At 34.9% G+C, this 17439-nt stretch overlaps 1 protein-coding gene across 1 annotated transcript in view; it reads left to right on the top strand.

Annotated features, from left to right (window-relative positions):
* Nucleotides 1-17219, top strand: part of LOC143255171 (salivary peroxidase/catechol oxidase-like) — a 45739-nt gene extending 28520 nt beyond the window's left edge. Inside the window, exons 7-18 of the mRNA XM_076510421.1 lie at nucleotides 634-842; nucleotides 1545-1715; nucleotides 2125-2304; nucleotides 2546-2647; nucleotides 4406-4519; nucleotides 6793-6987; nucleotides 7474-7610; nucleotides 8364-8531; nucleotides 8962-9164; nucleotides 10314-10483; nucleotides 12788-12896; nucleotides 16442-17219. Of these exons, the coding sequence (XP_076366536.1) occupies nucleotides 634-842; nucleotides 1545-1715; nucleotides 2125-2304; nucleotides 2546-2647; nucleotides 4406-4519; nucleotides 6793-6987; nucleotides 7474-7610; nucleotides 8364-8531; nucleotides 8962-9164; nucleotides 10314-10483; nucleotides 12788-12896; nucleotides 16442-16526 (1843 nt within the window). The 3' untranslated portion in view covers nucleotides 16527-17219. The remainder of the gene's footprint in view (nucleotides 1-633; nucleotides 843-1544; nucleotides 1716-2124; nucleotides 2305-2545; nucleotides 2648-4405; nucleotides 4520-6792; nucleotides 6988-7473; nucleotides 7611-8363; nucleotides 8532-8961; nucleotides 9165-10313; nucleotides 10484-12787; nucleotides 12897-16441) is intronic.
* The last annotated feature ends 220 nt before the right edge of the window (nucleotides 17220-17439 follow it).

The raw sequence follows: 17439 nt of genomic DNA, 5'->3' as shown, positions 1-17439 counted from the left end.
TAAAAATGAAGGGGGGGAAATGAGCTTCATGAAAAGGCTGTAGAATTAGTGTTCTCTTTTAACCACATAAGAAAGCCCATTAAAAAAAAAAACAGTTGAAATTGGATACTTTCTTCAGATAAATTTGATTAAGGTTTTCTGTACTTGTGTATATCTTGAATGTCAATTTTTGTTCTTATTCTAATAAATACAGCATAGACTTTATTCACAAATGTCTTACTTCCCTTGAGTCAAACAAGTATAACGTTCCGCTCAAAAATTATATATAATTAAGGAAATTCATGTTCACTATGTCTAAGCCGGAAAACCTGCTTAAGCTGGAAATTGTACTCGGACCCGTGCGATTCCGCCTTACACAGGTTTTACTATATATATATATATACTTAAAACTATTATAAGTAAATAACACAACGCAAGTAGAACAAAGTTGTACGCTTAGAATGAAGGCCCTTTGGAACAGTCAAATCAATGGATTCAACTTTTGTTTTAATTCATTTACTTTTCAGTTTATTAAATCATACTTAACTGTCCATGTAGTATGCAGTTGAATACACACAGAGCATAAACAACCTTCGTATTTTATTAGTTTTATTTTACTAATTATTAATTTAGTGATTATTTTTGTTTTTCTAGTTTGCGCTTGAACCCCACACAGAGCAGAAACAGTCTTCCTCAGTTTAGTTTGAAGGACACTCTAGCAAACTCTGTTTGTCCCCGAATTCCCTTTTGCCAATTGTCAAAATACAGAACCATAGATGGTAGCTGTAACAACCTACAAAATCCCACCTGGGGCCAATCATTTACAGCATTTATCCGTTTGTTGCAATCAGATTACGCTGATGGTAAGTATCCTGTTGGTAAACTCTATATTCTAATTTAGGATTTGGTAATTAAAATAGTAATTATGAAAAAAAAAGAAAAGAAATAGCCATAAGCGGTATCTATGTTGTATGTTTTAGCAGTTACACAGTTAACATACGAGCGTATGTTTCACCCGATCGTGTTTTATCTTCAGTATGATTGTATATTTGCTTTAATTTTGTTTTAGTATGTGTGACTCGTATGTTATTGGTTGGTTGGTTTGACGTTTTATGGCGCAAAGTAACTAGGCTATCTGCACAGTATATTGTTAACGGCCCTTAAACCAATTAAATCACGGACCCACAAGTGATTGAACAAATAAAAATTTGTAGTAAATGTATTTCGAGAGCTGATGGGTATGAATTACGTTTGTAATTTTAAGGATAATTAAATATAAACAGTGAAAGGGCAAGATAAGATTTTTTTCGAATCCTCTGATAGAGTTAGAACGTATCAACAAATGCATTCTGTACGAAAATAAATGACGTAACAGGTCATATTACTACAGCAAGTTTTAGTTTGTTATTTTCTTGAAGTCGTGTCGCTTTCTGAATTATAAGATATTGTCAAGTGAGGAATTTTTGTTCATATTTACACCAGTGTGATAAACGGTTTGAATTTAAATTCCTGATGAAATAAATAAGGTTTGTATTTTAAATAATACAATAAATTATATTTGACAGGCCTTAACCTGCCACGGATAGCTTCTGATGGAGGACCTCTTCCTAGTGCACGCGACATCTCCGTAGAAGCGACCCCGGACTTTAACGTACCTCATGAAGCTTACACGTTACTCGTTATGCAGTTTGCACAGTTTTTGGATCATGACTTATCTTTAGTGGGCTTGACAAGAGGTAGTTATATCATCACATTATACATTTAATACAATCATTACGTAGTTCCTCATCGTGAGTCCACGACTTGAATTTCAAGTTTGAGGCATAATTTTTTTTGTAAATTACAGAGCTTTTCTGAAAATATTTATTGTAAATAAGTAATTGAAACACAGAAGGAAAACATAAATGAGTTTTGTTTTTGTTAAAACTCCAAAAGCTAGGAAATATATGTATAAATCACAAGGAATTTGAGGTAAAAGATGTAACTGCTTCAAAGTTGTAAACTTGGGTTTTGCTTAAACAGCCAGAACTCCCTAAACAATACCAACAATATCTTTTCAATTTTATTTCTTTTGGATATTATTTTTATGCTCATACAAACAGTGAAAATCTGTACAATTCGCTTGTTATTTTGTTTTGTTGCTAGGAAACAATGGTAGTGGTATAGTGTGCTGCAATGAGGAGGTATTGAGGAACCCTAGGCTTCGTCATCCAGCTTGCTTCGAAATAGCAATATCCAAGAATGACCCCTTCTTCTCCTGGTTCGGTGAAACATGTATGGAGTTTGTGAGGTCACTTCCTGCACCACGACCTGGTTGTTCTTTCGGTACGTATCTGTTATTTCAACTATTGTAAAGAACATTCAATGACAGTTTTTGAAGAGTTTTTTCCACCTTAAACAAATACAACACGTTTTTAGTTTTATAGTTTTACAGATTGCGTTTATTGTACAAAGTAAAAGTGAACGTAATACATTAAAAACTTTAGGTTGATGGTCATGCCAAATATGTTTCCATTTGTCATTTTTCATTAAATGCCTAATTACTGAAGTTCCCATATTTATTCAGGACCTCGCGAACAACTGAACCAATTAACGGCTTTTATCGATGCATCAAATGTCTACGGGTCTACCGAAGAGGAGATGATCGCACTTAGAAGCTTTTCCTATGGTAAGGTCCGCACATCGGGTGATGTCGCTCATTGTGTATTGATTTTGTTTATTAAGTCAATTAAACTATCGATAATATTTTGTTCAGAGACCTGGTGTTAACACATTTAAGATCCATGATCAATATTATACATAAATAATTATTATTTTTTAGTTAAAATGCTGAGTGGGTTTATGCGGATCTCTTTTATTTAATATGTAGTAACCTTGAGAAAGCCGGAAAGTTTAAACGTTGGTTAAAGTTTAAAAACAGTTATACACATAGCTGGAAAGTAAAGGTAGTTTTTCTTTTAAACTTTTTCTTACCAAAGTGTATAAATCCCTTTAGTATGTACTACAAATTTTGAAAGTCAGCGTATGGACGCCAGCCATTAGTACTAATTAGTAATATGGTACATAGCATCAAAGGTACATTTTTCACTTGATTAAGTGGGTGGGTGAGTGAATTTTCTTATAGCAAAGTCACATCGGGCTATCTGCTGGATCATCACTTGATTGGTAAGCTCTCAAAATGACAAAATAAACTAGGAAATGCATATACAGTGATTTTTATTGTATCGTTGTATTAAACTATTTATTCATATTTCAAGAAGGGAGTGTTTGTTTCCTGAGAATTCCCTGGGAATTAAATATAATAAAAGTGTAAAGTAGTGTAGATCGAACCTGCAACCTTGTATACGTTATATTACTCTGTAATCTAACCCAGGAGGATACACTTCAGGTCATATACAAGTTACAAGTTTCTAAACGCTAGTATCATTAGCTGTTTTAAGTTGTTTTATTTGTATAGAAGACTTAAAACTAACATCTTCCAGTAGCACATACGTTCGAAATATATTTGTTCATGACTAATTTAGGACAACGGCTTAAATAAGTGACATTAAACATGTGTGTGAAAAAAACGAAATGATATCCAAGACATTGTCAGTGTGAAGAAACGCCAAGTTATAAAAGGAGTTCAGCCATATAAATTTGAAATATCAGACACATTAACCAAGTTCTAAGAAGAAATGAAGGCAATCTCGTAATATATTACTATTACTATAATGTGTGTTAACAACGTTTAAATTATAACTCATCTTCGGGCCTGGCATGATCAGGTGGTTCAGGCACTCGACTCATACCCTGAGGGTCACTGTTTCGAATCCTCGTCACACCAAACATGCTTGCACCTTCAGCCGTGAAGGCGTTATAATGTTACAGTCAATCCCACTATTCGTTGGTAAAATAGTAGCCCAAGAGTTGGCGGTGGGTGGTGATGACTAACTGCCTTCCCTCTCGTCTTACACTGCAAAATTAGGGGCGGCTAGCGCAGATAGCCCTCGTGCAGCTTTGGGTGAAATTCGAAACAAACAAAACAAAACTCATCTTCATTTTCTGGAATCAAACACGCAACAGAAGCTAGAAGAAGTAAATGGGGCAGCCTTCACATTGAAAATGTTTTGGTTGTAGTTTTAATAGACAAAAATTATTTATTTATTGTTACATTCATTATTTTTGTTTGTTGTTTTTTATTATTGTTCTTTCTTAATTACTGGTGAAATGTTTCTTCAAAATTATATGAAAAGTGTTGCACGTGATGAATATAATTAATTTATTACACTTCTTGAAATAAGCCTCGTCACCAAAACTTCCTATTAACGTTTTGTAACAACATGTGGCACGCAAAGTATAGTGATTGACTCTGAGCTTACTTAAACATTTGGGATACGAAAATTTAATTCTTAAATGTAGTAAACGACATTCTTTTGTTTCACAGGACAGCTTCGTGTATCCAGGATAGCAAACGTTGACCTCTTACCTTTAGAAACTGACGAGAACGTTGAATGTCAGCGGTCACAGGAAAATCCAAATTTTCTTTGTTTTAAAGCAGGTAAAGTGTATTTAAGTCTTTAGAATAAGCTTCACTTTCTAAACTTTACTGGAATAATGTAAAGTCTAACTTCTTTTTTTGTTTTTTGAATTTCGCTCAAAGCTATCTGTGCTAACCATCCTTACTTTAACAGTGTAAAAGACTGGAGGAAAAGCAGCTTGTCATCACCACCCGCCGCCAATTATTGGACTACTCTTTTACCAACCAACAGTGAGATTGACCCTAACATTATAACGCCACCACGGCTAAAAGGGGGAGGATGTTTCGTGTGATGGGGACTCGAACCTGCAATCCTCAGGTTACGAGTCAAACGGCCTAACCACCTGGCTATGCCGGGTCTAATAACGTCACGCAAATTACAAGAGTTTTGAAATCTAAGCAATACTGTTCAAAAATGTTTAGCTAATAATAAATGCAAAAGCCAGGAATTCGATTAATTTTAATCTTTGTAAATGGTAGTAAAAAATGTGGATTTTTTTTGCTTTTTTAATTATCTATGTATATAACTTTTAATAGAATGCCCCCCAGTGGCACGTCTGCGGACTTACACACTAAAAACCGGGTTTCGATACCCGTGGTGGGCAGAACGCAGATAGCCCATTGTGTAGCTTTGTGCTTAATTCTAAACAAATCTAATAGAATATTTTGTCAAAATACAGTGATTTTGTGACTGATTCAATATTTCAATTTACCGTTGGGGAAGTTTTTGCGGATGCTTTCAGTACATAATTATCTATAAATTATAAATATTATTCCTCCTATCAGAAATAGGATCTGCTTTATTTAATAGTTCTTGTAAAATTACTGAAAATGCATTGTGCAAAGAACGTGTACGATGTTGTGGTAATCAGAGTTGTTACTAACACAAGACAAGCTAAAGTAATAAACAGAATGTTGGAAGGGGGTCTCTGATTTGGCTGTTTTATTCATTCCATATCGAACGAAGTAATTTTCGGGTCTGCAATATCAGAAGTATTGAGAGCTATAAAACGAATGTCGTACATACTCCAGTAACCTGAACATCCAGATAATTTTCATTTTCAAAATAGACGTACACACGTGCAATCCGAGGTCCGCGAATTCGAATCACCGTCGCACCAAACATGTTAAACCTTTCAGCCGTGGAGACGTTATAATTTGACGGTCAACTCCACTATTCGTTGGTAAAAGAGTAGCCCAAGAGTTGGCGGTGGGTGATGATGACCAGCTGCCTTTCCTCTAGTCTTACACTGCTAAATTAGGTACGGCTACTACAAATAGCCCTCGTGTAGCTTTGCGCGAAATTCAAAATAAAACCTTTTATACACTGAGCTTTATGAATGTTTTCCAAATAATGGATCCTGTGTCAGTAAAGTTTGTCTCTCTTGAAAACAATTTTTCCTTTATTAAATTAAATTTATTAAATTAAATTAGAAATAAATATTCGCTCAGGACTTAGCTGATTACATGACTTTTTTAGCTTCTCACATAATGGTTGAGTTTCAGGCTCATATCTTGAGGTAGAAAGATTAACGTTGTTAAATGTATAACTTTGCTATGAAGGTTTCGTGTGAAATTTCTTAAGATTCAGTAACTATAAGGTTCCCTAAGTAATAATGAAACGTAGGAAAATTATGCGGCTGAACAAGGAGCATAACTATTAAGGAAGAGAATACTACGTCGTTTGGACGAAGATTTATCGTTGTTAAGGAAAGAACATATGTGGTTTAGACGAAGAATATTATTATTAAAGGGCAGTGTATATTTTTTGTTCTCTTTTTTTCAATTGAAAGTATATAAATTCATACAGAATTTTAACATATAAGTTTACTCATTACACACGTGTAAAAGAATATTGTCTGTGTGTTCTGAATTTCGCGCAAATCCACGTAAGGGAAGGCAGCTGTTCAACACCACCCATCACCAACAGATGGCGTGTCGAGCACCCTTATCACTTGGCCATGCCAGGTTTAAAGGAACATTATTATTATTATTATTATAAATGTTGCATCCTAAAGGAATATTATTATCATTACAAATGTTGCATCCTAAAGGAATATTATTATTTTTACTCAAGTTGCATCCTGAAAGAAAAATTATTATTTTTACTCAAGTTGCATCCTGAAAGAAAAATTATTAGTATTAAATGAATGTTTTAATTATTACTAAAATTACTTCCTCAAGGTTTATGAAATTAATGCATAATGTGAATTTTAATATCAGTTATTCACACGATATACTTATACTGTTATTTGAAATTAATGAATATGGACTGCTGTGCTACGTCCATCCAGGTGACGAACGTGCTAACGAACAAATTGACTTAGCGGTTCTCCATACTATTTGGATGAGGGAACACAACAGAATAGCCACAATTCTAGCCTACAACACGAACTGGGATGATGAGATCCTGTACCAAGAATCCCGTCGTATTGTTGGTGCACAGATGCAGCACATCGTATTTAACGAGTTCTTACCTCTTCTATTAGGTAAGAAATATTTTTCTGTTAGGTGATTTTAAAAAAATCAACATTTTAAACTTTCCAGTGGTCAGTAAAATTGGCAAGAACAAAGATTACTTTAAAGTAGAATAAATTATGTTAGGCTTAATTTGATTTTAACACTTTTAACCTTTTTATTTTTCATCTTATATTTTTGTAAGTGCAAAAGTACACTAAAGGCTCCTCTGCACTGTGTCCATCGTATGGATCGAGTCCTGAATTTTGTATTATAATCTTTCGAAATTACCGACGACCCATGTGGACAACTGGTTTATAAATAAGTACATTAATCTCCTAAGGTTAAAAACTGATTATTTTTACGTAAAGAAATCTTTAACAAATAATTTCAGTTGTAAAATACATAGATTTTCATAATCTAGAAATCTCATAAGGATCTTTATTTACCATCTTTAAGATCGAATTTTTTCACCAACTTACTGTGTTTTACTCTATTTTTTCTTGGTACAATTTCAGGTAGGAAAGTAATTGCAGCGTTTGATTTGTCGTTAACACAGAGCGGGTATAGTAACAACTACAATCCAAGTGTCAATCCCAGCATATCAAATTCCTTTTCAGGAGCTGCCTATCGCTATGGTCACACCCTTGTACAGGTAAGATAGTTTGTATTTTGGAACATCTCGCTATTATTTCTCTTTTGAAGAGGGAAAATTGTTTCTAATTCGGAATACGTCTCTCTGGATACACTCGTTTGTATTTTCGTTATGGTTGCACTATTTTACAAACTACATGGTTTATATTAAGGAATCTGTCACTACGGACACACTATTGTGCAAGTAAAATGGTTTCTCTCTCGGAATATGTCGCTATGGCCACACTCTTGTACAGCTAAGATGGCTTATATTTCAGAATACGTTACTATGGTCCCTCAATTGTACAGGTAAAACAGTTTGTATTTCGGAATAAGTGATTAGTGTAACTCTTGCCTGTAGCAATCATTACAGCTTTAATATTAAAATTATCTTTTTGTCTTTTCATTTACCTATACATATATAAATAGTGCAATACTGACATGAAGAGATCAATGCTATAACTGTTTTTATATTATGTACAGTTATATAGAAAACTGGATTACAACATTTTACCGTGTGAATGGCTTTAAGCTGGCTGATATCTACCATATTTGTTGTACGACTTCTGATATTTAGCGAAATTCGTCATCTGCAATGGATATGGTGAAACGCAGTGAGATTAAAATAATAATAAAACAAACAATGAGTTAACCAATGAAAAACGCATTGTTTAGAAATACAGTAAGCCTAACACTACCTGTCTTATAAAAAATATAACGGATTTTTTTCTGTACTAATACAATTAAACATTTAGGTGAAATGTTTCCCTTCTAGGGAACACTGGACCTTCTTGAGAGAAACAATCAGCTCGTGGACAGAGTGCCCTTATCAACGGCCTTTTTTAATCCATCCCGTTTATACATGCAAGGCAGCCTGGATCAACTGCTAAGAGGCTTAGTTCGACAACCTTCCCAACGGTTTGACTCCTTTGTCACTGACCAGGTGATTTAATTTTTATCAATTATTAATCCAATTAAGAAAACGTTTTTATTGTATTTTATATCTGAGTAAGACTGAACTGACAATGAGGTTTGATAGCTTAATAATTTAATAGAAATTTATATTTTCAGACCTTCTTGGCTGTGAAGACCATCTTCTATACGTCAGTAATTTTAACAATAATGTTTATTTCACTGATATTTACATGTTATCTGTTCTTTACTTGCGTTACGTGGTTGAATAATGCAAACACTGAAACGTTCTGTTTTAAACGTTGAATATTCTTGAATTACATGTTTTGACCTGATTGTACAATTTTTTTATTAAAAAATAAAGATAATTATTTGAAAACACGCTTCAAGGAAGAAACTTGCCAATTAGACAAGCAAACATGCCCTAAACCATGACTGTAATATTCAATGTTTTACCACAGCTGACCAACCATCTTTTTCAACCTCCTGGTCAAAATTTCGGAATGGACCTTGTTGCATTGAACATCCAACGTGGGCGCGATCACGGACTGCCAGGGTACAACGCTTGGAGAGAACTCTGTGGTCTACCCGTAGCTCAGACGTTTGACGACCTAGTTCCATGGATGAGGACAGGATCTGTTGAAGCTTTCAAGAGACTGTACAGGTAGTTTGAAGGTTTTTATTCCATTTATCAAGAGATAAATTTATCTTAGAATATAATGGCGCTGGTACAGATTATTGAATTTCTAACATTATTTTGTTTATAACTTTATCAACTTCTTAGCAGTAACTTTGTTTACATTTTCTAAAATACACCTAATATCATAATGTGAAAAATGACAAAGTTCTGTAAATATTTTATGGGCATGTCAAATACTGTGACTTGTTATGATTCTGAGGAGCTTATAACGCTAAAATTTGGATTTTGATACAAGCGATGTGGAGAGTACAAATAGCTTATTGTGTAGCTTTGCGCTTAACAACAAATAAATAATTAAAATTAACTACAAATAATATTAAAGTTTGCAACAGATTTAAGTAACATACTAAAGTGAGCAATAAATTATGTTTGTTTTCAAATTTCGCGCAAAGCTACATGAGGGCTATCTGCGCTAGCCGTCCTTAATTTAGCATTGTAAGACTAGAGGGAAAGCAACTAGTCATCACCACCTATCGCCAACTCTTAGGCTACTCTTTTACCAACGAATAGTGGGATTGATCGTCACATTATAACGCGGCTGAAAAGGCGAGCATGTTTGGTAGAGAGCGGATCCAAACCCGTGACCCTCGGATTACAAATCGCGTTCTTTAACCACCTGGCCATGCCGGACCTAATAAATTATGTAATAATACAAGGATAAACTACTGGCCCGCCATAGCGAGGTGATTAGGGCACTTGACTTGTAATCTGAGGATCGCGGGTTCGAGTCCCGTCACATTAAACATACTCGCCCTTTCAGCCGTAGAGGCGTTATAATGTTTCGATCAATCCCGCTATTCGTTAGTAAAAATGTAGCCGAAGAGTTAGCGGTGGGTGGTGATGACTAGCTGTCTTCTCTCTTGTCTTACACTGCTAAATTAGGAACGGCTAGCGCAGGTAGCCCTCGTATAGCTTTGCGCGAAATTCAAACGAAACCAGTTATTGAAGTAAACTACTGACGTAAAAAAATATCAGAATTTATTGATTTCTGAATAAATTATTGAGACCAGAGACGTATTTATACTGCTTGTCCGTGTAGAATTTTTTTTCTGAATCGAAATGTTTTAGAACTGTTAATTTGTACTTAGTCAAAGGAGTTTTTTGTGTGACCAGGAACGTAGATGACATCGATTTATTCCCGGCTGGTATTGCCGAATATCCACTTCCTGGAGCTACTCTAGGACCAACGTTTGCCTGTATCACTGCAGACCAGTTCCGTAGACTGAAGCTTGGTGATAGGTTTTGGTATGAAAACGGTGGTTTGGATTCTTCTTTTTCTGAAGGTATGTATCAACGGTAGTATGGAGTCTTCTTTCTCTGAAGGTATGTATCAACGGTAGTATGGAGTCTTCTTTCTCTGAAGGTATGTATCAACGGTAGTATGGAGTCTTCCTTCTCTGAAGGTATGTATCAACGGTAGTATGGAGTCTTCCTTCTCTGAAGGTATGTATCAACGGTAGTACGGAGTCTTCTTTCTCTGAAGGTATGTATCAACGGTAGTATGGAGTCTTCTTTCTCTGAAGGTATGTATCAACGGTAGTATGGAGTCTTCCTTCTCTGAAGGTATGTATCAACGGTAGTATGGAGTCTTCCTTCTCTGAAGGTATGTATCACGGTAGTACGGAGTCTTCTTTCTCTGAAGGTATGTATCACGGTAGTACGGAGTCTTCTTTCTCTGAAGGTATGTATCACGGTAGTACGGAGTCTTCTTTCTCTGAAGGTATGTATCAACGGTAGTATGGAGTCTTCCTTCTCTGAAGGTATGTATCAACGGTAGTATGGAGTCTTCCTTCTCTGAAGGTATGTATCAACGGTAGTATGGAGTCTTCCTTCTCTGAAGGTATGTATCAACGGTAGTATGGAGTCTTCCTTCTCTGAAGGTATGTATCACGGTAGTATGGAGTCTTCTTTGTCTGAAGGTATGTATCAACTGTAGTATGGAGTCTTCCTTCTCTGAAGGTATGTATCAACTGTAGTATGGAGTCTTCCTTCTCTGAAGGTATGTATCAACGGTAGTATGGAGTCTTCCTTCTCTGAAGGTATGTATCAACGGTAGTATGGAGTCTTCCTTCTCTGAAGGTATGTATCACGGTAGTACGGAGTCTTCTTTCTCTGAAGGTATGTATCACGGTAGTACGGAGACTTCTTTCTCTGAAGGTATGTATCAACGGTAGTATGGAGTCTTCCTTCTCTGAAGGTATGTATCAACGGTAGTATGGAGTCTTCCTTCTCTGAAGGTATGTATCACGGTAGTACGGAGTCTTCTTTCTCTGAAGGTATGTATCAACGGTAGTATGGAGTCTTCCTTCTCTGAAGGTATGTATCAACGGTAGTATGGAGTCTTCCTTCTCTGAAGGTATGTATCAACGGTAGTATGGAGTCTTCCTTCTCTGAAGGTATGTATCAACGGTAGTATGGAGTCTTCCTTCTCTGAAGGTATGTATCACGGTAGTATGGAGTCTTCTTTGTCTGAAGGTATGAATCAACTGTAGTATGGAGTCTTCCTTCTCTGAAGGTATGTATCAACTGTAGTATGGAGTCTTCCTTCTCTGAAGGTATGTATCACGGTAGTATGGAGTCTTCCTTCTCTGAAGGTATGTATCACGGTAGTATGGAGTCTTCCTTCTCTGAAGGTATATATCAACGGTAGTATGGAGTCTTCTTTCTCTGAAGGTATATATCAACGGTAGTATGGAGTCTTCTTTCTCTGAAGGTATGTATCAACGGTAGTATGGAGTCTTCTTTCTCTGAAGGTATGTATCAACGGTAGTATGGAGTCTTCTTTCTCTGAAGGTATGTATCAACGGTAGTATGGAGTCTTCTTTCTCTGAAGGTATGTATCAACGGTAGTATGGAGTCTTCCTTCTCTGAAGGTATGTATCAACGGTAGTATGGAGTCTTCCTTCTCTGAAGGTATTTATCAACAGTGGTATGGAGTCTGTCTTCTCTGAAGGTATGTATTACAACACCGTACACTCTGGTACTTGTACTAATGAAACAAAGTCGTACGCTCTCGAACTCATAGTATTATGCAATCACGTGTACATTCCTACTCGTATTAACCATGCTAATGATGGAACATCTGGCATTCTTTTAGTCACGTCGTATAATAAAATAGTAAATTATAATACTCATGGGTAATGCATGCTGTTCTACTCACTGTAATGATGCAGTATTATATATTTTCGCATTCACAGTAATGATGTGGTATTATATATTATCGTACTCACAGTAATGATACGGTATTATATATTCTCGTATTATTGAATTGACCATAAGTAGAGCCTACAAATTAGCATCACTTGTATTTGGATGCAAAAAACAGTGATAGACAAATTACGTTAACTTCCATTTTGAACTATTAATATTAACTCATCAGCAACGTTACTCAAACCTTATAATATTGTGCCTTTAGATATTCAGAAAAAACTATTGATTTATATTTTAAGCGTCAAAAACAGATACGAAAGTTCAAGCTTATAAAAATGCAACAGTACATAAACTTGAACAATTACAAAGCACGTGTATTACATGAAGCGAGTGTGATAACCCTTGTAACCATTTTAACGTATCTTGGAATCTTTCAGATCAGCTTGCTGAAATCAAAAAAACGAGTCTCGCCCGAATTATCTGCGACAACAGTGATAGGTTTTACAGGATGCAGCCTTTGGCCTTTCTGCAACCCAATAGTTACTGGTGAGTACTGGAAACAAGTGAACTGTATCTATTGTTATTGCATATATCTACTAATTTACATCTGCTTCTACCTCGAACGTACTTTTAAGATCTAATAACATTTACGTTGTGAAGTATCTCTTACAAAACAAATCTGTTTATTTGTAAATCACTCTTAAGTTTAAGAAATATTTTCATATTTCGGATTATGTATTTAACTTTTTTCTCATAAATTACCCTTACACTTCAACATTTTCTGTATGTAAACAGAATCGAACAAAATGAAATATTAAAGTTTTGATAAACTAATCTTTACTTATTCACAATAACACCAAAATGTAAACGTTGGGAAGGTTCTCGTAATGAATGATATTTTAACAGATTGTGGGTGTGGGTGATTATTTACAACTTTGACATTAGATTTGTGTAAACTTATTCAGGAACGTAAGTTTTCTGTTTTTACAAAATGTACTTGTAGCTGACACAAGAATATAAAATTAGTAACAAACAGTTTTTGTAGAATCAAGGCTTTAGTCACATGTTTCCAAGTTCTTGTCGTTGTAGAATGAAGGTTTAACTTACCTAATTATCGACTACACATGTTGCAAGTTTCAGTCTGTCTAGAATGAAATTCTGGATTAGTTAGTGAATTAAATATTTCTTTAAGACATGAACGTTTAATAAGCAATATTTCAACATTATTACTTGATGTGATTTACTGTATTTTAGCAATTATCAAACTACAGACTGCTCTTTGGAGATGTGTATGTAAAGAAGTGTATTTACTAACTGTAGAGTATTTATTTAATCAAATTAATAACTGTTTAAAAATATAAAACTTAGCTCTAAATCACAACTGTTACTTGGTTTTATATGAGAACCTTTAATTTTTGGAACTGAATTTTGCTTTAGTTATCCAGCAAAATGGAAATTTGAGGATAATTAGTGCTTTTATTAATTTAAAACAAAAGTACTTCATTCATTATGTAATTAACACAAATGTTATAATGATACATTCCACTTACCAAATCTTTCACAGGAACCTGTGATCGTCTTAACGTATGTTTATTTCTGTATAAATGAAACTTATCTCCAAGTGTAGCCTCTTGACTGTTCATTAGTTTAGACGTAAATAGGACTTTGTTTTGTACTGCTTCTTAAGTATACGTTTAATTAGACGTAACTAGGACTTAACGTTACTTTTTGCTTCCTAACCTTACGTTGATTCAGATATAACTATGATTTAATGCCATACGTTGGCTCATAATATAACGTTGGTTTAACCATAACTAGAATTCTGTGTCCTATGTTGCTAACTAACTATACGTTGAATTAGACGTAACTGGTATTTAATGCCGCCTGTTACCTCCTTACAATGCATAGGGACATGTTTAGTGACCATAATGACCTGACCACCTTTATCTTTGTCGAATAAATAAACCAGCATATGGCTTTTGACAAGGTATGGTGAAGGTTTTCAAATATCCGTATGTTAACAGCAAACTTTAATATCTTCAGCAAATATAAGTAATTTATTGATCATTCCCTCATCTATATCATTGATGTAAATCACAAAAGTTTGTTTGTTTGTTTGTTTGTTTTGGAATTTCGCGCAAAGCTACTCGAGGGCTATCTGCGCTAGCCGTCCCTAATTTAGCAGTGTAAGACTAGAGGGAAGGCAGCTAGTCATCACCACCCACCGCCAACTATTGGGCTACTCTTTTACCAACGAAAAGTGGGATTGACCGTCACATTATACGCACCCACGGCTGGGAGGGCGAGCATGTTTAGCGCGACGCGGGCGCGAACCCGCGACCCGAGGATTACGAGTCGCACGCTTTACGCGTTTGGCCATACCAGGCCAAATTACAAAAGAGAAAAGGTCATAAGACTGAGCCTTGAAATATCCCACTTGTGACATTAATCCAGTTTGATAAAACTCTATTTGTACAACCCTCTGCTTTCTCCTATCCAACCATTTTTCTATCCAGTTAGTTAATTTATCTCCCATATCTAGAGAAATAAGTTTCTTTACAAGTATCTTATGTGGTATTTTGACAAGGGTTTTCTGAAAATCTAGATACATCAAATCGACACCCTTACCCTCATCTACCCAAACAGTTACATTTTCCTGTGTTTGTATTTTATCCTATTTTAGTTACAATGTGTTGTAAACACGAACATAAACATGAGAATGTGATGAAAAGGGACAACTCGAAACTATATAAAACACGTTTGTTCGTATAAAGTGAGACGTAAATTATGTAGCTGATTGTTAACTACAATATAGGCCTAAAACGCTTTTTTAATCGTCTTAGACCTGTAGTTATCCCCTTTGTTTTCCTCTTAAAAGACTTAAGTGTACTATTAAAACTTACTTATGATAAGTTGTATTTGTGTGAATATCATTATGTTTAACCATCTGATGACATACGTAATAGCTGTGGTTAGGAGTGGGAAGAATGAAAAAAATTTGCTTTGTTTACCCGTCAAAATACTCAGCCTCGTTCTCCATGTAAGGAAAACCGTGCACCTGTGTAGTCATCAGTTAACTTGGGCTTAGCGCCATCTGTTGCTTTTTAACAAAAGTTAAAATTAGATATAATTTAATTTAGGTAAACTGAACTTAGCGCCATCTGTTGCCTCCTAACTATACGTTAACTATGATTTTATGCCCTTGTTGCTACAAACTATCTTAAATAATTAATAAATATGATGGCCGCTAAATATCATAAACCTAATTACGATTTTTAATTGCTTAAACAAAATTGTTAAATGTTAAGTTCATCAACTTAATCTAGTTTACACCGAAACAATTATTGTTCAAGTAATTGATTATATAAATAGCTTCTTAACTACTACTTTGTATATCTTATCCCAGCTGTTCTGAGTATCCATAGTACTGAGCAAAAATCTGCGTTGTTGTTACATATTCAAGATATAGTGTGGTTAATATGTTATCTTTTTTTTTTTTTTTACTTTGACCAGTAAGTCCTAAATATACGTTGATTTGGATACAATGAGGATTTAATGGTACATATTTCCTCCGAACTACGTTGAGTTAAAGATAACTGCAAGTTTATGTCGCACGTTTCTTCCTGTTTGATTGTCGAACTTCACACACAGTTACACTAGGGCTATTCGTCCCTGATTGAAGTGGTGGATTAGAGGAAAGAAATCTAATATATCACTAGGAAATTAGAGACGGTTGTAGTACGTAGACCTCGTGTAGCTAGCTTTCCGCGACGTTCAACAAACAAACAATTTTCCGTGTGTATGGTAAATTGAGCTTGTGTACACGTTTTGAAAGTGGTGGATGTAATTTTAATTTTCACTTATTTCATTAACAACTTTTGTCACGCCAGTAGATGTGATGGGCCATATTTCTTCTAATTCAATGGTATTTTAGAACCTATAATTATGTTTTAAATGTGGACTTTTTTACGATATACATTTTGATTAGTTGGTTATGGAATTATTATTATTACTATTTTGTCAATTTGGCAAATTTATTATACATAGATATATATACTAACAGTGAGTCCATTTGTGTTTGTTTTTTTCAGGAATCCTCTTGTTCCATGTAACAGCACTTTGATTCCCCGGCTCGATCTCTCGCTATGGTTCAACGAGCCAGTGGGTTCCAGATAATGACACTAATATTGTGGAGCTCAGAAACGAAACTTACAACATCTCCAAACCTTTAACTTCAATTCAATCATTTTAAAATAAACCCTCGTAAATCGATTTTTAACCTGTTGACTGCCAAGTATTTCAGCTGCTACGGCAACTCCGAACCAAGTTCAAAATACGACTTTAATGCTTCTTCATCTTGTAACTTTTTTCGTGACGCCATTTTGGATCGAAAGTGAAACAAGTTGTAAGTAGGTCAAATGCATGTAAGGTGCTGACATCTAGAGTTGAAGTTAGGTAGTACTGAGAACGAATTAACTCGTCCGTAGCACTTTGTTACCGATCAGCTTGGACGAGTTATCTCGTCTACGGCACTGAACAGGTTAAAGAAGATAAAAAAATATTATTCTTACTTCTGTTACTGCACATAATCAAAAGAAATATATTTTTATAATATTTGATTTGAGTTTCAAGACATCTAAAACTTATTCGCTTTCTTTAACGACTAAGTACCACTTTTAACATACTTCCAATTTTAAAACGTTATTTATAAATTTGTATGTATGCTGCTGTTTCATTTAAATGAGAAAAATTAAAGCAAAATTATTATTCAAACGTGAAGAATAAACGTGGGCAATAAATTAAAGTTACCTGAATGTAGATGCTTTTTATTAAGGAAATAAATCAGTTAATACGAAAAACATCAATAAATGTGAGATGTAAATTTTTATGATGAGCACAAGATATGGAATTACCCCTTCAAAAAAATATACATATACGATGCTGTGTTTGTTCAGGTGATGTTCATCTCTTACTGCAAGTATACACAATGCTACTTGTACTCTGGCCACCGTAGCGAAACTCCGTATTTTAGAGTTGTAAGTGCGTGAACCTGTCGCTGACCCACTGACAGACCTTTAAACTTACATCA

Source organism: Tachypleus tridentatus, chromosome 7, assembly GCF_004210375.1.
Source record: "Tachypleus tridentatus isolate NWPU-2018 chromosome 7, ASM421037v1, whole genome shotgun sequence".
Lineage (NCBI taxonomy): Eukaryota > Metazoa > Arthropoda > Merostomata > Xiphosura > Limulidae > Tachypleus > Tachypleus tridentatus.
The sequence above is the reverse complement of the archived record's forward strand: the minus strand, read 5'-3'. Positions and strand labels throughout refer to the sequence as shown.